This window comes from Nannobrachium achirus, assembly GCF_963921795.1.
Source record: "Nannobrachium achirus genome assembly, chromosome: 17".
Lineage (NCBI taxonomy): Eukaryota > Metazoa > Chordata > Actinopteri > Myctophiformes > Myctophidae > Nannobrachium > Nannobrachium achirus.
In genome coordinates, this window is record NC_137824.1 from 7,438,158 (window position 1) to 7,465,439 (window position 27,282).

The 27,282-nt window shown below is 39.7% G+C and overlaps 1 protein-coding gene across 1 annotated transcript in view; it reads left to right on the forward strand.

The window, feature by feature from the left end:
* Positions 1-910: 910 nt before the first annotated feature.
* LOC308301835 (butyrophilin subfamily 1 member A1-like) overlaps positions 911-27,282 on the forward strand; it is a 146,256-nt gene continuing 119,884 nt past the window's right edge. The window contains exon 1 of the mRNA XM_080745962.1: positions 911-1,022. Within this exon, the coding sequence (XP_080602088.1) occupies positions 920-1,022 (103 nt within the window). The 5' untranslated portion in view covers positions 911-919. The remainder of the gene's footprint in view (positions 1,023-27,282) is intronic.

A 27,282-nucleotide genomic window follows, 5' to 3' on the forward strand; every position in this document is an offset into this window, starting at 1 on the left:
TACACTACACCACTATGATACCCAAGTACCTGTCAAAATACTTTATAAACATTAAGGATGTCCATAATTATAACACCAGAGGCAGCGCCACAGATCACTTCCAACCCAGAGTAAAAACCAACAAAGGGTCAAACTCGTTTTTCTGCTATAGGCCTACCACCAAAATGTGGAAAGCCTTACCGAAGGCCTTAAAGGAGTGTGGATCACTAGCATCCTTTAAAATTGCCCTGAAAAACCACTTACAGGCAGCAGCCGTTCGCAACTGGTAAAAAAATGAACCTAGCCCAACCCTACCCTCCCCTGCCCCTTCTTTGACTGTTTGTTTAGACTTACTGTTTTCTTTTTCGTTTTTCTTTACATATCTACTGCATAGTACTGTTCTATTTGTCTGTCATTCAATGTTAAATGAGATACTTCAATGGTTTCCAGTGGAAATAAGCTCAGTCTTTTCATGGATCTCCTTTTAGTAGACCTTGTACCAGTGAACTGTACCGTCATGAAACTGTACCTTTTCCTATGCAAACTTCTAATAAAGTCTTCAATCAATCGAGGCTAGTAGCCTACAACACAGCGGAGGTTTCCATTCCAAACTGACCAGGGTGATCCGGTTTAGATCCCGCCTTCAGTAGTCTCGCGTAGCCAGACAACTATTCCACAATCTCTGAATGTTGACCAAATCGCGGAGGCAACAGTCTGGCCACGCGAGACTACGCCTTCAGTATCCGACAGATTGTAAGATTTTACACATTCGCACCGTTTCCGTATCCGGTTGTAGACGCAGACCGGATCAACATCCTGCAGAATAAACTGATCCCGGTCTGGATGTGGAAATCCACGGATGAAATCGAAAGTAAAATACCGTTAGTTTTATTTCTAGTATTAAGCCAAAACATTCCACGGAGGAGCAGGAAGAGACAAGATGGCGGCTCGCTCTGTCTCTCATTGTTTCTTCCAAGTCACTCTGTCGACTCTGAAGGCATATCTCTACATGGTTTGGATCAACAACGCTTCTGTCACAGCTGGTAAAGTTTATATTTTACAACGTTCATTGTTGTTAACTTTTAGGTTATTAGCTGAGCTCCTTTGGTAACAAGTCCGTTTCCTTTTTTAAAGTTCGTTGTTTAGTCGCAGTTCGTTCGTCAATTTATTAGAAGTTTGCACTGGTACAAGGTCAACTAAAAGGAGATCTTAGAGAGCCGAGGCTTATTTCCACAGGAACCACTTGTATGTTATATAACATTGAAAGACATACGGATAGATCATAGTACTTTATCTAGGATAATATCAGTTTCAAAAGCATAACATCAAATACAAAGGCAGAAAAAAGGGTGGGGCACAATGGGGGCTTATCTATAACAAGTCACGGATAGCAGTTCCTTTTGGAACCTCTCCCTCCGCTTTTTGCCCCCCTTTTTTATAATTTAATAGAAGGTTGCATAGGAAAATGACAGTACAAGTCACTGGTACAAGGTCAACTAAAAGGAGATCCTTGTAAGCTTTCCGGCTTATTTACACAGGCATTTAACTCATGTAACATTGTAAGACAGACGGATAGAACTATTGACGTGGAAAAGACGGTCACGGTCGTATCATATAACAATGGCAAGGCACTGCCAGTGAGGGGGAGTGAGAGATGCGCATTATCCTTTCCCTGACGATTTTTGGCGTATATATATAAACTTTGTTTTTAATCAATCGAAGGTCAGCCCGAGCCCCGAACTGACACATCACGAGGAGGTTCTGAATAGATAGAGAACACTTGTGGCAAGGCGGTGAGCATCTTATATTTTAGATGTACATGTTTGGAGCAGTATAGGGGATCAAACGGGCTCACCGACCGTCCCCCCACTCCCCTTTATAACACTTGTAGAGAGAAAACGTCCTCTACAATAACTATGTTATAATATATTTTATAATTAATGTTAGCCTATAGGCTAATGTTATAATTTATGTCTACTGCTGACCAGTGATGATCATCGGTAGCATAATGCCACTGCTATTTTTACCGGCTTGTGAAACCCGGTCAGTGTCTTCACTGACACTGACCAAATGAGCTACAACTTTTAGGTGCCCTCCAGACTAGGCGCGGTTGCCGTTGGGGCTGCCGCTAGGATCAGCGGTGACCGTGCCTAGTCTGGGTGCCCTCCAAACTAGGCGCTAGGAGGCGCCTCATAGCAATTCATTTTCAATGAGAGGCAAAGGGGCCGGCAGGGGTAAAATAGTGGGTCACCAGCGTATTCGCCTATAACTTATTCGCCTCAACACATTTGGTCCTTTCGCCTGGCAATTTCGCCGTGGAAGAGAGTCTTTTCACCACCGTTGAAGAGCCATTTCGCCTAAATGTTCAAGGGTCCGTCTTTTTTATCCATTTTGCCTGGCTTAAAATGTTAAGTCGAGTGTCTTTAACTAGGCAACGGTGACACGCGATGCAGCGCAGTGGCCGGGCAGCCACGTATCTGTCTGTGTGTCAGACAGACAGACAGGTAGACAGACAGAATTTGGCACAGAGCAGAGGAGAGCGCACCAGAACCAGACACAGAAAGTTAAATGCTTGCGGGTTTGATCTGCGCGCCTCCCACCAGAACAATTTTGCTGCATAGGCTATCCTATTGTTTTTACAAACCTTCTTCACCATAAAGCATAGCAGCAGTAGGCCTATGATAATCTTCCAAATCAAATGCTATGATCGATGTATATCGGGACATCATGACTCATGACATATTTGCGCAGTGCACGTATCAATTAATGAATTATTATTTGGACGCACCTGATTCCAAAGCTCTAATCTGTAGAATAAAAGTAGAAGAAGTAGAAGTCCTTGGAGGTTGTAGTTTGGCAGGCAAGGAACGTGTGTGGAAAATTTGGCATGGATCGGGGCAACGGTTGCGGAGATATGAGCAGGGCAAGAGTGTGACGTGTGAGGTGTGACAGACAGACGGAGGGACGGAGTTACTTACACTTTGTGGTGGTTTTGATAGTAAGTGTGACCTGACGGTCGCAATAAGCAGCTCTGGATAACGAATTTAACTTTCAAGTGTTGTTTTCACAATTAGCCCTATTCACGGCCCGCCCACTCAGCAAATTTCTCAGCAACTTCCTGGTGCTGACGTCAGTTTAGGGGAAACTATAACAGAAATAGCTGGACTTAAAGCCAACAAATCATTATTTCGAGGAGGAGGGTTAGGGTAGGAGGGCAAACTGTCTCGGAGGAGTGGATTTTTACCCTGGGGTTTTTAGCGAGGGTTCTGTCAGCATCCCTGTGTTGCCTGATCTAAGTGCACGGGTGGGGGTGTAGGGGTTGATCAGGTTTTGGAGGTATGGAGGAGCCATACCTTTGGCTGCTTTGAAGGTCAGCATCAGTGTTTTGTATTCCGTGCGGGCCGCAACCGGGAGCCAGTGGAGGCTGCGGAGAAGGGGAGAGACATGTGAGAACTTGGGCTGGTTGAAGACCAGTCGTGCCGCGGCATTTTTGGCCGACTGCTGTAAAAAGTAATAGCACACGTCGCCACAGTAAGCTGAACACATTGATGTTTTTATTTTCATTTTCTGTCTAAGTATGTAGGAGTAGAAAGGTGCCCAAGTTTTGAGGAGAACTTGATATGCCTGCCTAGTATAGTATAGAAATAATGACAATATCTAAAGTGTGCTCGCCTTAATAAACTCGTCCCTTGGTTGAAAAAATCAACAGAAATGTAGGCCTAATTATATCAAACTATATCCACAAAGTTTTGTTTTACTGTCAGCACATATAGTGGCAGGTGCACACATAGATATCAAAGGGGGCTGCCTTTTATCCATCTGTAAAAAGTGCCCTCTCCAGACCATGAATGCAGTTTTTTTACTAACTATGGTGAAAGAAATGCAAACGCCCGTTTCCTTATTCTTATTCTTCCGAGCGCTACACAGTAGTGCGAAGCCCTATTGTAATTGTAATTTTTATTTGTATTCCTGTAAGGCGAGCACGCTTTAGATATTGTCATTATTGTGGGCTCGCCTGTAAGGCGAGCACACTTTAGATATTGTCATTATTGTGGGCTCGCCTATAAGGCGAGCACACTTTAGATATTGTCATTGTGGGCTCGCCTATAAGGCGAGCACACTTTAGATATTGTCATTATTAGTGGCCAAGGCCACGAAGTGGCAAATGGCCACACATTGATATTGGACTTTCTCATTATTATTATTCCGCCACTTTTGCTCTAGCGGCTAGACCGTGCAGTTGCTTTTTACGAAACTCGGCAGTATGGCAGAGGACTATGCCAAACGGCTAAAACGCGAAGCTCGCAACAATCGGCCAAAGGGTGGCACTGTAGGAAGCCTTTGAAAAATGCCAACTTTGAACTGGTGTAGCTCATGCCCTGTTTCAGGTACAGCAATGAAACCTGTATACACTTATGCGTCTCCTCATGCCGAACAACTTTTACGCTCTGACTTTTGACCTCTGACCTTTACTTCTCCCACAATTTTGAATTATATGAAAAACAGTCAAAATCTATCTCCTCCTGGGATTTTCGCGTAACGTGCGCGAAACTTTTTTTACATGAACTTTGGACCAATACGGTTAGATATGTCTCGGCGGATTTCTTTTAAAGCGAAACATTATTTTTTAATAATTCACTCTATATTGCAGTTTTATGCAAATTGTTCTTCTGCCTCTAAATCATACTTGCAAAGTGACACGTTCATGGCATTTGGCAAATATGTAGAGGGTTAGTCCAAATATCACTGAAAGCAATCTTACTCCAATTGGCCAAAGGGGGCGCTATACGAAGCGTTTGAAAACTCAAACTTTAAAGGGGCATAAGTCATGCCTCATTTCGTTTAAAGACATGCAACATGGTTACACGCGTGCCTTGACTCAAGCGGAAGCCATCCGTGTCTTTGTTAAGTACGCTCCGTCCTTAGATTTTCTGCCATTTTGAGCAGTTTGTAAAACACTTAAACCCGCTTTTATTCCGGAACTTTCGCGTCACGTGCACGGAACTTTTTTTACATGAACTTTGGACCAATATCTAAAGATCTGTCAGATTGGATTTTTTTAAAATTTAAGCATGCTTTTTTAATAATTCAATGAATATTGCAAGTTTTATGCAAATTATTCTTCTGCCTCTAAAACATACATGCAAAGTAACATTTTCATGATGAACTACTGTAGAGGGTTAGTCCAAATATCACTGAAACCAATCTTACCCCAATTGGCCAAAGGGGGGCGCTATATCATTTTGAAAGAAGTCGTCAAGTACATTACATGAAACTTTTTCTTTTTTCTTTTCTTTTTTTTTAAATGACAGGTCCATTATGTGTGACTTCCGTAGTGTAGTGGTCAGTGCCTGATATACGGATGGTTGTCAGTTCAAACCCCACATCGGGTTGAGTTGATGTTAACATCCTGGATGCCCATGGCATGTGCATATGTCAAACTCTTTAATGTTGACACGTCTGATCTAACTCCAGATCACGTTCATGTTTAAAATGAGCCCCACAACTACTGTAGATTTACATGAAACTTTTTCTTTTTTCTTTTCTTTTTTTTTTTTTTAAATGACAGGTCCATTATGTGTGACTGCCGTAGTGTAGTGGTCAGTGCCTGTGCCTGGTATACGGATGGTTGTCAGTTCAAACCCCACATCAGGTTGAGTTGATGTTAACATCCTGGATGCCCATAGCATTTGCATATGTCAAACTCTTTAATGTTGACACGTCTGATCTAACTCCAGATCACGTTCATGTTTAAAATGAGCCGTTCTCTACCGGCCGTTTTCTTTTCTGTTCTGAGTAAAAGAAAATATGATCACTCGAAAATGTCAGAAATACTCAGATTACATTGATTTCACCCCAAGCCTCCAAAATATAAAAAAGAAATCAATAAAATCAAGGCACTCAGCCTACATAGAACCTTTTTTTTTTTAAACAAACATGGTTAACAGATACTGTGGCTGCCTAGTGTAGTGGTCAGGGCATATGCCTTTCATGCAGAAGGTCGTTGGATCGAATCCCGCTTGGGGTTTATATAAGCATAATACCATGACATTTGGTAGACTTTACAGTTTGGTTCCTTGAACAATGTCTGATATGGAGCCTTCCTAAAAATGTCCCCCAACCCCCCTTGATGCTTATTTTAATATCCGCCATTACTAAATAATGTATTTTGCATCATAAATCCTGAAACAAGCATTATAATACAAACTGTCATGTCTACACCTATGTTGTGATTTTCAAGGATTGCAATGATATCATGTACCAGCTCCAGTGGCCTAGTGGTTTGAGTGTCTGCCCTGAGACTAGGAGATCTGGGTTCAAACCTGGGTCGCGTCATACCAAAGATTCTAAAAGATGGGACCCAGTGCCTCCCTGCTTGAAACTCAGCATCAAGGGTTGGATTGGGGGTAACTCCCTGCGACATACTAGTGTCATGTCCAGGGGGTGTACTTGTACATCAAGCTGCCTTACGCTACAGAAACAGGAGATAGGCTCCTGCCCTATGAGATTCATAGCCTGGCCGATTCATATGGTCTTCATAGCTCAGCAAGGCTTACTATGTACATCATCAAACTGTCCAGGTGCATAGTATCACAGTTTTTTTTATGTCTGTTGAATATAGGCCTACAGTCTTTTGCATACATGTTGTGTAGAGGCCAATTTGTGCTTTTACCTATAACCACCGATTAGTGTAAAACTTTGTATGCACACTTCCCAGAGGCCAAGGAAAAACCTGTGCCCTGCATTTTTCACATCTGCCATTTATAGCGCCACCAGAAGGCCGACTTACAGTATGTAAAACACATTCTTCGATATTACTCCTTCAGATTTTATCCGAAAATCACACAAATCAGTACACAGTATCTCTACAGTGATGTAATCATGACGGATTTGTCAGATTCATATTCTATCTAATTGGCTAACATTGAATTCCAAGGTTTGCAGGATTGCTCCTTTTTGAACAAAATGTCTCAAACGCAGCCTGCTATGTGTGTGAGATTTTGCACACACATTCCCACTAGGCGAAGGAACAGATGCCACCCTTCTCACATTGGTCTGTTATAGCACCACCAGCGGGTCAATTTTTGCAAAACACATTTTTGGAACAAAATGCTTCAAATCCCGCATGCAGCGTCCGATTGCCGTGAAAGGCCCAAGAACACGTGGCACCCTTTTCACTTTGGCCTATTATAGAGTCACCACTAGGCCAAAAATAAAACCTACCTGACCTGCCGGAGTCCTGTTCGGAAGAACACTGCTTCTAGTTTTTCTTTGATATTCTTCTTTGCTTTCCCTTGATGCCTTTTTGCTTTCCTGCTTTTTATGCCTTGGACACTTTATCGCTGCTTGCAGCTATATTTGTGGGCTCGCCTATAAGGCGAGCACACTTTAGATATCGTCATTATTGTGGGCTCGCCTGTAAGGCGAGCACACTTTAGATATTGTCATTAGTGTGGTTGCCCAACAGGGCAACACACTATAGTTCTAGGGAAACTTTATTTCTTACTTCTAGAGTAACCAAAAGTTTGGCCGCTATCTCCTCCCACAGTTTTTGCGCCACATACTCGCGCCATATGTCAAATCGACCAGCTTCATCGGGAATCGTGTGCTATCATTTTGCTAAGAGAAAAGTTGTATCGTTTAATTGATATTAATTTATTAGTGAATTAAATTTCCCCATTGACTTATAATGGGAATTGAAAAAACTCACATTCAAGTATTATTCTTTCGGAAACCGTAAGGCCTGAAGTTTCAAAACTTGGAGAGGAGATTCATAATTATTTCAAGAAATTATCAAAGAATAAATACATCAGTCGGCCTCATGGTGGCGCTATAACAGCCTTTTTTACGTTTTGGCCTATAACTCTTGAACCGTAGGTCGGAAAATTAAAATCCCTTTTCCCCTGGATTCCTTGGGTCATGACACATATTCCCATATAGGCCCCGCCCATTTGCGTCAGGATAGATTTTCCGCCACTTTGAATTTTCTTCAAAACACACTTTTTGCTACTTTTCCTACAAATTTTCTCCAAATGTCACAAAAATCGGTACACAGGATCTCTGGACCCATGCGATGAACATATGCAAGCGATATTTCGATAGTCCATACCGTTCGTCCGTAACAGGCTTCCAAAGTTAGCGGTAGGGGCCCGTTTCGCAAAAAATAGCCATAAATCACAAACAAAACATCCAGTCAACACCAAATTTTAACCACAAGTCGCGGGTGGTATACTCAACGAATCCCCAAAAGCATTTCCACTTCGACCCATAGGGGGCGCCACAACCGCACAAAACGTAAGCGTTTTGTGCCAAAATGCTTTTTTTCAGGGGGAACGACCCTCTCAAAACGAAACACAAACGATCTCGGGAGCGACAGGACTACTCTGGGTCCCGGCGGCGCATCCCCGCGACTCGCGTCCAGGCGAGTCAGGCAACCACACTCGCAATTTCCCAAATTGCACATTTTCTAGTTGTGGGCTCGCCTATAAGGCGAGCACACTTTAGATATTGTCATTATTGTGGGCTCGCCTATAAGGCGAGCACACTTTAGATATTGTCATTATTGTGGGCTCGCCTATAAGGCGAGCACACTTTAGATATTGTCATTATTGTGGGCTCGCCTATAAGGCGAGCACACTCTAGATATTGTCATTATTGTGGGCTCGCCTATAAGGCGAGCACACTTTAGATATTGTCATTATTGTGGGCTCGCCTATAAGGCGAGCACACTTTAGATATTGTCATTATTTATTTATTTATTTATATACTATATCAAGTTCTCCTCAAAACTTCGGTTCCTTTCTACTCCTACATACTTAGTGAGAAAATGAAAATAAAAACATCAATGTGTTCAGTTTACAGTGGCGAAGTGTGCTATTATTTTCTATAGCAATCGGCCAAATGGTGGCGCTGTAGGAAGCCTTCGAAAGTGCGATCTTTGAACAGGTATAGCTCATGCTGTGTTATACATACAGCCATGAAACCTGTATACACTTATGCGTCTCCTCATGCCGAACAACTTTTACCCTCTAACTTTTGACCTCTGACCTTTAGGTCTCCCACAATTCGGAATTATATGAAAAACAGTAAAAATCTATCTCCTCCTGGGATTTTCGCGTCAAGTGCACAAAACTTTTTTCACATGAACTTTGGACCAATACGGTCAGATTGATCAACCAGATTTTTTTTAAAGTGAAATATAATTTTTTAATGATTCAATCAATATTGCGGTTTTATGCAAATTATTCTTCGGCCTCTAAATCATACATGCAAAGTTACACGTTCATGGCATTTGGCAAAGATGTGGAGGGTTAGTCAAAGTATCACTGAAACCAATTTTATTCCAATCGGCCAAAGGAGGGCGCTATACGAAGCGTCTGAAAATTCAAACTTCAAACGGGCATAAGTCATGACTCGTTTCGTTTGAAGACATGCAACTTGTTACACGCGTGCTTTGACTCAAGCGGAAGACATCTGTGTCGTTGTTAAGTAAGCTCCGCCCTTCTATTTTCCGCCATTTTGAGCAGTTTGTAAAACGCGTAAACCCGCTTTTATTCTGGAATTTTCGCGTCACGTGCACAAAACTTTTTTTACGTGAACTTTGGACCGATATCTAAAGATCTGTCAGATCGGATTTCTTTAACATTGAAACATGCTTTTTTAAATAAATTCAATGAATATTGCAGTTTTATGCAAATTATTCTTCTGCCTCTAAATCATACATGCAAAGTAACATGTTCATGGCATTTGGCAAAGATGTAGAGTGTTAGTCCAAATATCACTAAAACCAATCTTACCCCAATTGGCCAAAGGGGGGCGCTATATCATTTTGAGCAGTTTGTGAAACGCTTAAACCCGTTGGGATTTGCATGAAACATTCTACACACAATCTAAGGACCTTTATCTAATATGCCTATGAAGTGCACACACACAAAAAAATTATAATAATGAATATAGCTGCAAGCAGCGATAAAGTGGCCAAAGCCAAAAACACCTCAAATCATGAACACAGCCTGCAATCTGCGTGAAATCTTGCAAGCACATTCCCAATAGGTCAAGGAACAGATACCACCCTTCTTACATTGGCCTGTTATAGCGCCACCAGCGGGTCAACTTTTGCACAACACATTTTTGGAACAAAATGGACCAATCGTTGACGTCAGTAACGTCAAAGAGAGCACTGCCTGCGATCTTGACATTTTGTACTTTTATAGCCATTGTTTTCTGGCTTGAAGCGAGCCCACAATTGTTTCGAAGGAACAATATTTTTCTAGTTTATACCAAGTTCTCCTCAAAACTTCGGTTCCTTTCTACTCCTACATACTTAGTGAGAAAATGAAAATAAAAACATCAATGTGTTCAGTTTACAGTGGCGAAGTGTGCTATCATTTTCTATAGCAATCGGCCAAATGGTGGCGCTGTAGGAAGCCTTCGAAAGTGCGAACTTTGAACAGGTATAGCTCATGCTGTGTTTGAGTTACAGCCATGAAACCTGTATACACTTATGCGTCTCCTCATGCCGAACAACTTTTACCCTCTAACTTTTGACCTCTGACCTTTACGTCTCCCACAATTCGGAATTATATGAAAAACAGTAAAAATCTATCTCCTCCTGGGATTTTCGCGTCAAGTGCACAAAACTTTTTTCACATGAACTTTGGACCAATACGGTCAGATTGATCAACCAGATTTTTTTTAAAGTGAAACATAATTTTTTAATAATTCAATTAATATTGCGGTTTTATGCAAATTATTCTTCTGCCTCTAAATCATACATGCAAAGTTACACGTTCATGGCATTTGGCAAAGATGTAGAGGGTTAGTCAAAGTATCACTGAAACCAATTTTATTCCAATCGGCCAAAGGGGGGCGCTATACGAAGCGTCTGAAAATTCAAACTTCAAACGGGCTTAAGTCATGACTCGTTTCGTTTGAAGACATGCAACTTGTTACACGCGTGCTTTGACTCAAGCGGAAGACATCTGTGTCGTTGTTAAGTAAGCTCCGCCCTTCAATTATCCGCCATTTTGAGCAGTTTTAAAACGCGTAAACCCGCTTTTATTCTGGAACTTTCGCGTCACGTGCACAACACTTTTTTTACGTGAACTTTGGACCGATATCTAAAGATCTGTCAGATCGGATTTCTTTAACATTGAAACATGCTTTTTTAAATAATTCAAACAATATTGCATTTTTATGCAAATTATTCTTCTGCCTCTAAAACATACATGCAAAGTCACATTTTCATGACAAAATAGTGTAGAGGGTTAGTTCAAATATCACTGAAACCAATCTTACCCCAAATGGCCAAAGGGGGGCACTATATAATTTTGAGCAGTTTGTAAAACGCTTAAACCCGTTTTTATTCTAGGATTTTTTTTGCAATTTGCATGAAACATTCTACACGCAATCTAAGGACCTTTATCTAACATGCCTATGAAGTGCACACAAAAAAAATATAAAATAATAATAATAAATATAGCTGCAAGCAGCGATAAAGTGGCCAAAGCCAAAAACACCTCAAATCATGAACACATGCAGCCTGGGATGTGCGTGAAATCTTGCAAGCACATTCCCAATAGGTCAAGGAACAGATACCAACCTTCTCACATTGGCCTGTTATAGCGCCACCAGCGGGTCAACTTTTGCACAACACATTTTTGGAACAAAATGGACCAAACTTTGACGTCAGTAACGTCAAAGAGAGCACTGCCTGCGATCTTGACATTTTGTGCTTTTATAGCCATTGTTTTCTGGCTTGAAGCGAGCCCACAATTGTTTCGAAGGAACAATATTTTTCTAGTTGTGGGCTCGCCTATAAGGCGAGCACACTTTAGATATTGTCATTATTGTGGGCTCGCCTATAAGGCGAGCACACTTTAGATATTGTCATTGTGGGCTCGCCTATAAGGCGAGCACACTTTAGATATTGTCATTATTTATCTATCAGTCAGTCAGTCAGTCAGACAGTAGACGGGAACTTCGGTTCCTTTCTACTCCTACATACTTAGTGAGAAAATGAAAATAAAAATATCAATGTGTTCAGTTTACAGTGGCGAAGTGCGCTATTATTTTTTATAGCAATCGGCCAAATGGTGGCGCTGTAGGAAGCCTTCGAAAGTGCGAACTTTGAACAGGTATAGCTCATGCTGTGTTTGAGGTCCAGCCATGAAACCTGTATACACGTATGCGTCTCCTCATGCCGAACAACTTTTACCCTCTAACTTTTGACCTCTGACCTTTAGGTCTCCCACAATTCGGAATTATATGAAAAACAGTAAAAATCTATCTCCTCCTGGGTTTTTTTCGATACGCGCACAAAACTTTTTTCACATGAACTTTGGACCAATACGGTCAAACTAATCTCGGCGGATTTCTTTTAAAGTGAAATATAATTTTTTAATAATTCTATCAATATTGCGGTTTTATGCAAATTATTCTTCTGCCTCTAAATCATACATGCAAAGTTACACGTTCATGGCATTTGGCAAAGATGTGGAGGGTTAGTCAAAGTATCACTGAAACCAATTTTATTCCAATCGGCCAAAGGGGGGCGCTATACGAAGCGTTTGAAAATTCAAACTTCAAACGGGCATAAGTCATGACTCATTTCGTTTGAAGACATGCAACTTGTTACACGCGTGCTTTGACTCAAGCGGAAGACATCTGTGTCGTTGTTAAGTAAGCTCCGCCCTTCAATTTTCCGCCATTTTGAGCAGTTTGTAAAACGCGTAAACCCGCTTTTATTCTGGAACTTTCGCGTCACGTGCACAAAACTTTTTTTACGTGAACTTTGGACCGATATCTAAAGATCTGTCAGATCGGATTTCTTTAACATTGAAACATGCTTTTTTAAATAATTCAAACAATATTGCATTTTTATGCAAATTATTCTTCTGCCTCTAAAACATACATGCAAAGTCACATTTTCATGACAAAATAGTGTAGAGGGTTAGTTCAAATATCACTGAAACCAATCTTACCCCAAATGGCCAAAGGGGGGCGCTATATAATTTTGAGCAGTTTGTAAAACGCTTAAACCCGTTTTTATTCTAGGATTTTTTTTGTAATTTGCATGAAACATTCTACACGCAATCTAAGGACCTTTATCTAACATGCCTATGAAGTGCACACAAAAAAATTATAAAATAATAATAATAAATATAGCTGCAAGCAGCGATAAAGTGTCCAAAGCCAAAAACACCTCAAATCATGAACACAGCCTGGGATGTGCGTGAAATCTTGCAAGCACATTCCCAATAGGTCAAGGAACAGATACCAACCTTCTCACATTGGCCTGTTATAGCGCCACCAGCGGGTCAACTTTTGCATAACACATTTTTGGAACAAAATGGACCAATCTTTGACGTCAGTAACGTCAAAGAGAGCACTGCCTGCGATCTTGACATTTTGTGCTTTTATAGCCATTGTTTTCTGGCTTGAAGCGAGCCCACAATTGTTTCGAAGGAACAATATTTTTCTAGTTGTGGGCTCGCCTATAAGGCGAGCACACTTTAGATATTGTCATTATTTATCTATCAGTCAGTCAGACAGTAGACGGGAACTTCGGTTCCTTTCTACTCCTACATACTTAGTGAGAAAATGAAAATAAAAACATCAATGTGTTCAGTTTACAGTGGCGAAGTGCGCTATTACTTTTTACAGCAATCGGCCAAATGGTGGCGCTGTAGGAAGCCTTCGAAAGTGCGATCTTTGAACAGGTATAGCTCATGCTGTGTTTGAGGTACAGGCATGAAACCTGTATACACGTATGCGTCTCCTCATGCCGAACAACTTTTACCCTCTAACTTTTGACCTCTGACCTTTAGGTCTCCCACAATTCGGAATAATATGAAAAACAGTAAAAATCTATCTCCTCCTGGGTTTTTTTTGTTACGCGCACAAAACTTTTTTCACATGAACTTTGGACCAATACGGTGAGATTGATCAACCAGATTTTTTTTAAAGTGAAATATAATTTTTTAATAATTCAATCAATATTGCGGTTTTATGCAAATTATTCTTCGGTCTCTAAATCATACATGCAAAGTTACACGTTCATGGCATTTGGCAAAGATGTAGAGGGTTAGTCAAAGTATCACTGAAACCAATTTTATTCCAATCGGCCAAAGGGGGGCGCTATACGAAGCGTTTGAAAATTCAAACTTCAAACGGGCATAAGTCATGACTCGTTTCATTTGAAGACATGCAACTTGTTACACGCGTGCTTTGACTCGAGCGGAAGACATCTGTGTCGTTTTTAAGTAAGCTCCGCCCTTCAATTTTCCGCCATTTTGAGCAGTTTGTAAAATGCGTAAACCCGCTTTTATTCTGGAATTTTCGCGTCACGTGCACAAAACTTTTTTTACGTGAACTTTGGACCGATATCTAAAGATCTGTCAGATCGGATTTCTTTAACATTGAAACATGCTTTTTTAAATAATTCAAACAATATTGCATTTTTATGCAAATTATTCTTCTGCCTCTAAAACATACATGCAAAGTCACATTTTCATGACAAAATAGTGTAGAGGGTTAGTTCAAATATCACTGAAACCAATCTTACCCCAAATGGCCAAAGGGGGGCGCTATATAATTTTGAGCAGTTTGTAAAACGCTTAAACCCGTTTTTATTCTAGGATTTTTTTTGCAATTTGCATGAAACATTCTACACGCAATCTAAGGACCTTTATCTAACATGCCTATGAAGTGCACACAAAAAAATTATAAAATAATAATAATAAATATAGCTGCAAGCAGCGATAAAGTGTCCAAAGCCAAAAACACCTCAAATCATGAACACAGCCTGGGATGTGCGTGAAATCTTGCAAGCACATTCCCAATAGGTCAAGGAACAGATACCAACCTTCTCACATTGGCCTGTTATAGCGCCACCAGCGGGTCAACTTTTGCACAACACATTTTTGGAACAAAATGGACCGATCTTTGACGTCAGTAACGTCAAAGAGAGCACTGCCTGCGATCTTGACATTTTGTGCTTTTATAGCCATTGTTTTCTGGCTTGAAGCGAGCCCACAATTGTTTCGAAGGAACAATATTTTTCTAGTGACAATATCTTCCCGTCTACTGACAGGCAGGCAGTCAGTAGACGGGAACTTCGGTTCCTTTCTACTCCTACATACTCAGGCAGAAAATGAAAATAAAAACATCAATGTGTTCAGCTTACAGTGGCGAAGTGTGCTATTATTTTATACAGCAATCGGCCAAATGGTGGCGCTGTAGGAAGCCTTCGAAAGTGCGATCTTTGAACAGGTATAGCTCATGCTGTGTTATACATACAGCCATGAAACCTGTATACACGTATGCGTCTCCTCATGCCGAACAACTTTTACCCTCTAACTTTTGACCTCTGACCTTTAGGTCTCCCACAATTCGGAATTATATGAAAAACAGTAAAAATCTATCTCCTCCTGGGATTTTCGCGTCAAGTGCACAAAACTTTTTTCACATGAACTTTGAACCTATATCTACACAGGCTATGTGGTGAGAAGTTTGTACGTTAAATAATGATTTTTTAATAATTCAATATATATTGCGGTTTTATGCAAATTATTATTCGGCCTCTAAATCATACATGCAAAGTTACACGTTCATGGCATTTGGCAAAGATGTGGAGGGTTAGTCAAAGTATCACTGAAACCAATTTTATTCCCATCGGCCAAAGGGGGGCGCTATACGAAGTGTCTGAAAATTCAAACTTCAAACGGGCATAAGTCATGACTCGTTTCGTTTGAAGACATGCAACTTGTTACACGCGTGCTTTGACTCAAGCGGAAGACATCTGTGTCGTTGTTAAGTAAGCTCCGCCCTTCAATTTTCCGCCATTTTGAGCAGTTTGTAAAACGCGTAAACCCGCTTTTATTCTGGAATTTTCGCGTCACGTGCACAAAACTTTTTTTACGTGAACTTTGGACCGATATCTAAAGATCTGTCAGATCGGATTTCTTTAACATTGAAACATGCTTTTTTAAATAATTCAAACAATATTGCATTTTTATGCAAATTATTCTTCTGCCTCTAAAACATACATGCAAAGTCACATTTTCATGACAAAATAGTGTAGAGGGTTAGTTCAAATATCACTGAAACCAATCTTACCCCAAATGGCCAAAGGGGGGCGCTATATAATTTTGAGCAGTTTGTAAAACGCTTAAACCCGTTTTTATTCTAGGATTTTTTTTGCAATTTGCATGAAACATTCTACACGCAATCTAAGGACCTTTATCTAACATGCCTATGAAGTGCACACAAAAATAATAATAATAATAATAATAAATATAGCTGCAAGCAGCGATAAAGTGGCCAAAGCCAAAAACACCTCAAATCATGAACACAGCCTGGGATGTGCGTGAAATCTTGCAAGCACATTCCCAATAGGTCAAGGAACAGATACCAACCTTCTCACATTGGCCTGTTATAGCGCCACCAGCGGGTCAACTTTTGCACAACACATTTTTGGAACAAAATGGACCAATCTTTGACGTCAGTAACGTCAAAGAGAGCACTGCCTGCGATCTTGACATTTTGTGCTTTTATAGCCATTGTTTTCTGGCTTGAAGCGAGCCCACAATTGTTTCGAAGGAACAATATTTTTCTAGTTATTTCTATACTATACTAGAGCAAGTTCTCCTCAAAACTTCGGTTCCTTTCTACTCCTACATACTTAGTGAGAAAATGAAAATAAAAACATCAATGTGTTCAGTTTACAGTGGCGAAGTGTGCTATCATTTTCTATAGCAATCGGCCAAATGGTGGCGCTGTAGGAAGCCTTCGAAAGTGCGATCTTTGAACAGGTATAGCTCATGCTGTGTTTTAGGTACAGCCATGAAACCTGTATACACGTATGCGTCTCCTCATGCCGAACAACTTTTACCCTCTAACTTTTGACCTCTGACCTTTAGGTCTCCCACAATTCGGAATTATATGAAAAACAGTAAAAATCTATCTCCTCCTGGGATTTTCGCGTCAAGTGCACAAAACCTTTTTCACATGAACTTTGGACCAATACGGTCAGATTGATCAACTTGATTTTTTTTAAAGTGAAATATAATTTTTTAATAATTTAATCAATATTGCGGTTTTATGCAAATTATTCTTCGGCCTCTAAATCATACATGCAAAGGTACACGTTCATGGCATTTGGCAAAGATGTGGAGGGTTAGTCAAAGTATCACTGAAACCAATTTTATTCCAATCGGCCAAAGGGGGGCGCTATACGAAGCGTTTGAAAATTCAAACTTCAAACGGGCATAAGTCATGACTCGTTTCGTTTGAAGACATGCAACTTGTTACACGCGTGCTTTGACTCGAGCGGAAGACATCTGTGTCGTTGTTAAGTAAGCCCCGCCCTTCGATTTTCCGCCATTTTGAGCAGTTTGTAAAACGCGTAAACCCGCTTTTATTCTGGAATTTTCGCTCCACGTGCACAAAACTCTTTTTTATGTGAACTTTGGACCGATATCTAAAGATCTGTCAGATCGGATTTCTTTAAAATTGAAACATGCTTTTTAAAATAAATTCAATGAATATTGCAGTTTTATGCAAATTATTCTTCTGCCTCTAAATCATACATGCAAAGTAACATGTTCATGGCATTTGGCAAAGATGTAGAGTGTTAGTCCAAATATCACTAAAACCAATCTTACCCCAATTGGCCAAAGGGGGGCGCTATATCATTTTGAGCAGTTTGTGAAACGCTTAAACCCATTAGGATTTTTTTTTTTTGCAATTTGCCATGAAACATTCTACACACAATCTAAGGACCTTTATCTAATATGCCTATGAAGTGCACACACACAAAAAAAAAAAAAAAATGAATATAGCTGCAAGCAGCGATAAAGTGGCCAAAGCCAAAAACACCTCAAATCATGAACACAGCCTGCAATGGGCGTGAAATCTTGCAAGCACATTCCCAATAGGTCAAGGAACAGATACCACCCTTCTTACATTGGCCTGTTATAGCGCCACCAGCGGGTCAACTTTTGCACAACACATTTTTGGAACAAAATGAACCAATCTTTGACGTCAGTAACGTCAAAGAGAGCACTGCCTGCGATCTTGACATTTTGTACTTTTATAGCCATTGTTTTCTGGCTTGAAGCGAGCCCACAATTGTTTCGAAGGAACAATATTTTTCTAGTTTATATACCAAGTTCTCCTCAAAACTTCGGTTCCTTTCTACTCCTACATACTTAGTGAGAAAATGAAAATAAAAACATCAATGTGTTCAGTTTACAGTGGCGAAGTGTGCTATCATTTTCTATAGCAATCGGCCAAATGGTGGCGCTGTAGGAAGCCTTCGAAAGTGCGAACTTTGAACAGGTATAGCTCATGCTGTGTTATACATACAGCCATGAAACCTGTATACACTTATGCGTCTCCTCATGCCGAACAACTTTTACCCTCTAACTTTTGACCTCTGACCTTTAGGTCTCCCACAATTCGGAATTATATGAAAAACAGTAAAAATCTATCTCCTCCTGGGATTTTCGCGTCAAGTGCACAAAACTTTTTTCACATGAACTTTGGACCAATACGGTCAGATTGATCAACCAGATTTTTTTTAAAGTGAAACATAATTTTTTAATAATTCAATTAATATTGCGGTTTTATGCAAATTATTCTTCTGCCTCTAAATCATACATGCAAAGTTACACGTTCATGGCATTTGGCAAAGATGTAGAGGGTTAGTCAAAGTATCACTGAAACCAATTTTATTCCAATCGGCCAAAGGGGGGCGCTATACGAAGCGGCTGAAAATTCAAACTTCAAACGGGCATAAGTCATGACTCGTTTCGTTTGAAGACATGCAACTTGTTACACGCGTGCTTTGACTCAAGCGGAAGACATCTGTGTCGTTGTTAAGTAAGCTCCGCCCTTCAATTATCCGCCATTTTGAGCAGTTTGTAAAACGCGTAAACCCGCTTTTATTCTGGAATTTTCGCATCACGTGCACAAAACTTTTTTTACGTGAACTTTGGACCGATATCTAAAGATCTGTCAGATCGGATTTCTTTAACATTGAAACATGCTTTTTTAAATAATTCAAACAATATTGCATTTTTATGCAAATTATTCTTCTGCCTCTAAAACATACATGCAAAGTCACATTTTCATGACAAAATAGTGTAGAGGGTTATTTCAAATATCACTGAAACCAATCTTACCCCAAATGGCCAAAGGGGGGCACTATATAATTTTGAGCAGTTTGTAAAACGCTTAAACCCATTTTGCAATTTGCATGAAACATTCTACACGCAATCTAAGGACCTTTATCTAACTTGCCTATGAATTGCACACAAAAAAATTATAAAATAATAATAATAAATATAGCTGCAAGCAGCGATAAAGTGGCCAAAGCCAAAAACACCTCAAATCATGAACACAGCCTGGGATGTGCGTGAAATCTTGCAAGCACATTCCCAATAGGTCAAGGAACAGATACCAACCTTCTCACATTGGCCTGTTATAGCGCCACCAGCGGGTCAACTTTTGCACAACACATTTTTGGAACAAAATGGACCAATCTTTGACGTCAGTAACGTCAAAGAGAGCACTGCCTGCGATCTTGACATTTTGTGCTTTTATAGCCATTGTTTTCCGGCTTGAAGCGAGCCCACAATTGTTTCGAAGGAACAATATTTTTCTAGTTGTGGGCTCGCCTATAAGGCGAGCACACTCTAGATATTGTCATTGTGGGCTCGCCTATAAGGCGAGCACACTCTAGATATTGTCATTATTTATCTATCAGACATATCAAGTTCTCCTCAATACTTTGTCCGCTTTCAACTCCTACATACTTAGTGAGAAAATGAAAATAAAAACATCAATGTGTTCAGCTTACTGTGGCGACGTGTGCTATTACTTTTTACAGCAATCGGCCAAATGGTGGCGCTGTAGGAAGCCTTCGAAAGTGCGAACTTTGAACAGGTATAGCTCATGCTGTGTTTGAGGTCCAGCCATGAAACCTGTATACACGTATGCGTCTCCTCATGCCGAACAACTTTTACCCTCTGACTTTTGACCTCTGACCTTTAGATCCCCCAGAATTTGGAATTATATGAAAAACAGTAAAAATCTATCTCCTCCTGGGTTTTTTTCGTTACGCGCACGAAACTTTTTTCACATGAACTTTGGACCAATACGGTCAGATTGATCAACCAGATTTTTTTTAAAGTGAAATATAATTTTTTAATAATTCAATCAATATTGCGGTTTTATGCAAATTATTCTTCGGCCTCTAAATCATACATGCAAAGTTACACGTTCATGGCATTTGGCAAAGATGTAGAGGGTTAGTCAAAGTATCACTGAAACCAATTTTATTCCAATCGGCCAAAGGGGGGCGCTTTACGAAGCATTTGAAAATTCAAACTTCAAACGGGCATAAGTCATGACTCGTTTTGTTTGAAGTCATGCAACTTGCTTACACGCGTGCTTTGACTCGAGCGGAAGACATCTGTGTCTTTGTTAAGTAAGCTCCGCCCTTAGATTTTCCGCCATTTTGAGCAGTTTGTAAAACACTTAAACCCGCTTTTATTCTGGAATTTTCGCATCACGTGCACAAAACTTTTTTTACATGAACTTTGGACCAATATCTAAAGATCTGTCAGATCGGATTTCTTTAAAATTGAAACATGCTTTTTTAATAAATTCAATGAATATTTCAGTTTTATGCAAATTATTATTCTGCCTCTAAATCATGTATGCAAAGTATATTATTCATGGCATTTGGCAAAGATGTAGAGTGTTATTCCAAATATCACTGAAACCAATCTTACCCCAATTGGCCAAAGGGGGGCGCTATATCATTTTGAGCAGTTTGTGAAACGCTTAAACCCGTTAAGATTTTTTTTTGCAATTTGCATGAAACATTCTACACACAATCTAAGGACCTTTATCTAATATGCCTATGAAGTGCACACACACAAAAATAGTAATAATAATAATAAATATAGCTGCAAGCCGCGATAAAGTGGCCAAGGCCAAAAACACCTCAAATCATGAACACAGCCTGCAATGCGCGTGAAATCTTGCAAGCACATTCCCAATAGGTCAAGGAACAGATACCACCCTCCTCACATTGGCCTGTTATAGCGCCACCAGCGGGTCAACTTTTGCACAACACATTTTTGGAACAAAATGGACCAATCTTTGACATCAGTAACGTCAAAGAGAGCACTGCCTGCGATCTTGACATTTTGTACTTTTATAGCTATTGTTTTCTGGCTTGAAGCGAGCCCACAATTGTTTCGAAGGAACAATATTTTCTAGTTATTGTGGGCTCGCCTAAAGGCGAGCACACTTTAGATATTGTCATTATTTATTTATTTATATACTATATCAAGTTCTCCTCAATACTTTGGCACCTTTCTACTCCTACATACTTAATGAGAAAATGAAAATAAAAACATAAATGTGTTCAGTTTACAGTGGCGACGTGTGCTATTACTTTATACAGCAATCGGCCAAATGGTGGCGCTGTAGGAAGCCTTCAAAAGTGCGATCTTTGAACAGGTATAGCTCATGCTGTGTTATACATACAGCCATGAAACCTGTATACACTTATGCGTCTCCTCATGCCGAACAACTTTTACCCTCTAACTTTTGACCTCTGACCTTTAGGTCTCCCACAATTCGTAATTATATGAAAAACAGTAAAAATCTATCTCCTCCTGGGATTTTCGCGATACGCGCATGAAACTTTTTTCACATGAACTTTGGACCAATACGGTCAGATTGATCAACCAGATTTTTTTTAAAGTGAAATATAATTTTTTAATAATTCAATTTATATTGCGGTTTTATGCAAATTATTCTTCGGCCTTTAAATCATACATGCAAAGTTACACGTTCATGGCATTTGGCAAAGATGTGGAGGGTTAGTCAAAGTATCACTGAAACCAATTTTATTCCAATCGGCCAAAGGGGGGCGCTATACGAAGCGTCTGAAAATTCAAACTTCAAACGGGCATAAGTCATGACTCGTTTTGTTTGAAGACATGCAACTTGTTACACGCGTGCTTTGACTCAAGCGGAAGACATCTGTGTCGTTGTTAAGTAAGCTCCGCCCTTCAATTTTCCGCCATTTTGAGCAGTTTGTAAAACGCGTAAACCCGCTTTTATTCTGGAACTTTCGCGTCACGTGCACAACACTTTTTTTACGTGAACTTTGGACCGATATCTAAAGATCTGTCAGATCGGATTTCTTTAACATTGAAACATGCTTTTTTAAATAATTCAAACAATATTGCATTTTTATGCAAATTATTCTTCTGCCTCTAAAACATACATGCAAAGTCACATTTTCATGACAAAATAGTGTAGAGGGTTAGTTCAAATATCACTGAAACCAATCTTACCCCAAATGGCCAAAGGGGGGCGCTATATAATTTTGAGCAGTTTGTAAAACGCTTAAACCCGTTTTTATTCTAGGATTTTTTTTGCAATTTGCATGAAACATTCTACACGCAATCTAAGGACCTTTATCTAACATGCCTATGAAGTGCACACAAAAAAATTATAAAATAATAATAATAAATATAGCTGCAAGCAGCGATAAAGTGTCCAAAGCCAAAAACACCTCAAATCATGAACACAGCCTGGGATGTGCGTGAAATCTTGCAAGCACATTCCCAATAGGTCAAGGAACAGATACCAACCTTCTCACATTGGCCTGTTATAGCGCCACCAGCGGGTCAACTTTTGCACAACACATTTTTGGAACAAAATGGACCAATCTTTGATGTCAGTAACGTCAAAGAGAGCACTGCCTGCGATCTTGACATTTTGTGCTTTTATAGCCATTGTTTTCTGGCTTGAAGCGAGCCCACAATTGTTTCGAAGGAACAATATTTTTCTAGTTTCTATACTAAGCAGGCATATCAAGTATCAAAAAACTTCGGTTCCTTTCTACTCCTACATACTTAGTGAGAAAATGAAAATAAAAACATCAATGTGTTCAGCTTACAGTGGCGAAGTGTGCTATTATTTATTATAGCAATCGGCCAAATGGTGGCGCTGTAGGAAGCCTTCGAAAGTGCGAACTTTGAACAGGTATAGCTCATGCTGTGTTTTAGGTACAGCCATGAAACCTGTATACACGTATGCGTCTCCTCATGCCGAACAACTTTTACCCTCTAACTTTTGACCTCTGACCTTTAGGTCTCCCACAATTCGGAATTATATGAAAAACAGTAAAAATCTATCTCCTCCTGGGATTTTCGCGTCAAGTGCACAAAACTTTTTTCACATGAACTTTGGACCAATACGGTCAGATTGATCAACCAGATTTTTTTTAAAGTGAAACATAATTTTTTAATAATTCAATTAATATTGCGGTTTTATGCAAATTATTCTTCTGCCTCTAAATCATACATGCAAAGTTACACGTTCATGGCATTTGGCAAAGATGTAGAGGGTTAGTCAAAGTATCACTGAAACCAATTTTATTCCAATCGGCCAAAGGGGGGCGCTATACGAAGCGTCTGAAAATTCAAACTTCAAACGGGCATAAGTCATGACTCGTTTCGTTTGAAGACATGCAACTTGTTACACGCGTGCTTTGACTCAAGCGGAAGACATCTGTGTCGTTGTTAAGTAAGCTCCGCCCTTCAATTATCCGCCATTTTGAGCAGTTTGTAAAACGCGTAAACCCGCTTTTATTCTGGAATTTTCGCATCACGTGCACAAAACTTTTTTTACGTGAACTTTGGACCGATATCTAAAGATCTGTCAGATCGGATTTCTTTAACATTGAAACATGCTTTTTTAAATAATTCAAACAATATTGCATTTTTATGCAAATTATTCTTCTGCCTCTAAAACATACATGCAAAGTCACATTTTCATGACAAAATAGTGTAGAGGGTTAGTTCAAATATCACTGAAACCAATCTTACCCCAAATGGCCAAAGGGGGGCACTATATAATTTTGAGAAGTTTGTAAAACGCTTAAACCCGTTTTTATTCTAGGATTTTTTTTGCAATTTGCATGAAACATTCTACACGCAATCTAAGGACCTTTATCTTTATTTAGCCTATGAAGTGCACACAAAAAAATTATAAAATAATAATAATAAATATAGCTGCAAGCAGCGATAAAGTGGCCAAAGCCAAAAACACCTCAAATCATGAACACAGCCTGGGATGTGCGTGAAATCTTGCAAGCACATTCCCAATAGGTCAAGGAACAGATACCAACCTTCTCACATTGGCCTGTTATAGCGCCACCAGCGGGTCAACTTTTGCACAACACATTTTTGGAACAAAACGGACCAATCTTTGACGTCAGTAACGTCAAAGAGAGCACTGCCTGCGATCTTGACATTTTGTGCTTTTATAGCCATTGTTTTCTGGCTTGAAGCGAGCCCACAATTGTTTCGAAGGAACAATATTTTTCTAGTTGTGGGCTCGCCTGTAAGGCGAGCACACTCTAGATATTGTCATTATTTCTATACTATGCTATACTATATCAAGTTCTCCTCAAAACTTCGGTTCCTTTCTACTCCTACATACTTAGTGAGAAAATGAAAATAAAAACATCAATGTGTTCAGTTTACAGTGGCGAAGTGTGCTATTATTTTTTATAGCAATCGGCCAAATGGTGGCGCTGCAGGAAGCCTTCGAAAGTGCGAACTTTGAACAGGTATAGCTCATGCTGTGTTATACATACAGCCATGAAACCTGTATACACTTATGCGTCTCCTCATGCCGAACAACTTTTACCCTCTAACTTTTGACCTCTGACCTTTAGGTCTCCCACAATTCGGAATTATATGAAAAACAGTAAAAATCTATCTCCTCCTGGAATTTTCGCGTCAAGTGCACAAAACCTTTTTCACATGAACTTTGGACCAATACGGTGAGATTGATCAACCAGATTTTTTTTAAAGTGAAATATAATTTTTTAATAATTCAATCAATATTGCGGTTTTATGCAAATTATTCTTCGGCCTCTAAATCATACATGCAAAGTTACACGTTCATGGCATTTGGCAAAGATGTAGAAGGTTAGTCAAAGTATCACTGAAACCAATTTTATTCCAATCGGCCAAAGGGGGGCGCTATACGAAGCGTTTGAAAATTCAAACTTCAAACGGGCATAAGTCATGACTCGTTTCGTTTGAAGACATGCAACTTGTTACACGCGTGCTTTGACTCAAGCGGAAGACATCTGTGTCGTTGTTAAGTAAGCTCCGCCCTTCAATTTTCCGCCATTTTAAGCAGTTTGTAAAACGCGCAAACCCGCTTTTATTCTGGAATCTTCGCGTCACGTGCACAAAACTTTTTTTACTTGAACTTTGGACCAATATCTAAAGATCTGTCAGATCGGATTTCTTCAAAATTGAAACATGCTTTTTTTTATAATTCAATGAATATTGCAGTTTTATGCAAATTATTCTTCTGCCTCTAAATCATACATGCAAAGTAACATGTTCATGGCATTTGGCAAAGATGTAGAGTGTTAGTCCAAATATAACTAAAACCAATCTTACTCCAATTGGCCAAAGGGGGGCGCTATATCATTTTGAGCAGTTTGTGAAACGCTTAAACCCGTTAGGATTTTTTTTCCGCAATTTGCATGAAACATTCTACACACAATCTAAGGACCTTTATCTAATATGCCTATGAAGTGCACACACAAAAAATATACGATAATAATTGTGGGCTCGCCTATAAGGCGAGCACACTTTAGATATTGTCATTATTTATTTATCTATCAGGCAATCAGTAGACGGGATCTTCGGTTCCTTTCTACTCCTACATACTTAGTGAGAAAATGAAAATAAAAACATCAATGTGTTCAGTTTACAGTGGCGAAGTGTGCTATTATTTTTTATAGCAATCGGCCAAATGGTGGCGCTGTAGGAAGCCTTCGAAAGTGCGAAATTTGAACAGGTATAGCTCATGCTGTGTTTTAGGTACAGCCATGAAACCTGTATACACTTATGCATCTCCTCATGCCGAACAACTTTTACCCTCTAACTTTTGACCTCTGACCTTTAGGTCTCCCACAATTCGGAATTATATGAAAAACAGTAAAAATCTATCTCCTCCTGGGATTTTCGCGTCAAGTGCACAAAACTTTTTTCACATGAACTTTGGACCAATACGGTCAGATTGATCAACCAGATTTTTTTCAAAGTGAAATATAATTTTTTAATAATTCAATCAATATTGCGGTTTTATGCAAATTATTCTTCGGCCTCTAAATCATACATGCAAAGTTACACGTTCATGGCATTTGGCAAAGATGTGGAGGGTTAGTCAAAGTATCACTGAAACCAATTTTATTCCAATCGGCCAAAGGGGGGCGCTATACGAAGCGTCTGAAAATTCAAACTTCAAACGGGCATAAGTCATGACTCGTTTCGTTTGAAGACATGCAACTTGTTACACGCGTGCTTTGACTCAAGCGGAAGACATCTGTGTCGTTGTTAAGTAAGCTCCGCCCTTCAATTTTCCGCCATTTTGAGCAGTTTGTAAAACGCGTAAACCCGCTTTTATTCTGGAATTTTCGCGTCACGTGCACAAAACTTTTTTCACGTGAACTTTGGACCGATATCTAAAGATCTGTCGGATCGGATTTCTTTAACATTCAAACATGCTTTTTTAAATAATTCAAACAATATTGCATTTTTATGCAAATTATTCTTCTGCCTCTAAAACATACATGCAAAGTCACATTTTCATGACAAAATCGTGTAGAGGGTTAGTTCAAATATCACTGAAACCAATATTACCCCAAATGGCCAAAGGGGGGCGCTATATAATTTTGAGCAGTTTGTAAAACGCTTAAACCCGTTTTTATTCTAGGATTTTTTTTGCAATTTGCATGAAACATTCTACACGCAATCTAAGGACCTTTATCTAACATGCCTATGAAGTGCACACAAAAAAATATAAAATAATAATAATAAATATAGCTGCAAGCAGCGATAAAGTGTCCAAAGCCAAAAACACCTCAAATCATGAACACAGCCTGGGATGTGCGTGAAATCTTGCAAGCACATTCCCAATAGGTCAAGGAACAGATACCAACCTTCTCACATTGGCCTGTTATATCGCCACCAGCGGGTCAACTTTTGCATAACACATTTTTGGAACAAAATGGACCAATCTTTGACGTCAGTAACGTCAAAGAGAGCACTGCCTGCGATCTTGACATTTTTTGCTTTTATAGCCATTGTTTTCTGGCTTGAAGCGAGACCACAATTGTTTCGAAGGAACAATATTTTTCTAGTTATAAATATAGCTGCAAGCAGCGATAAAGTGGCCAAG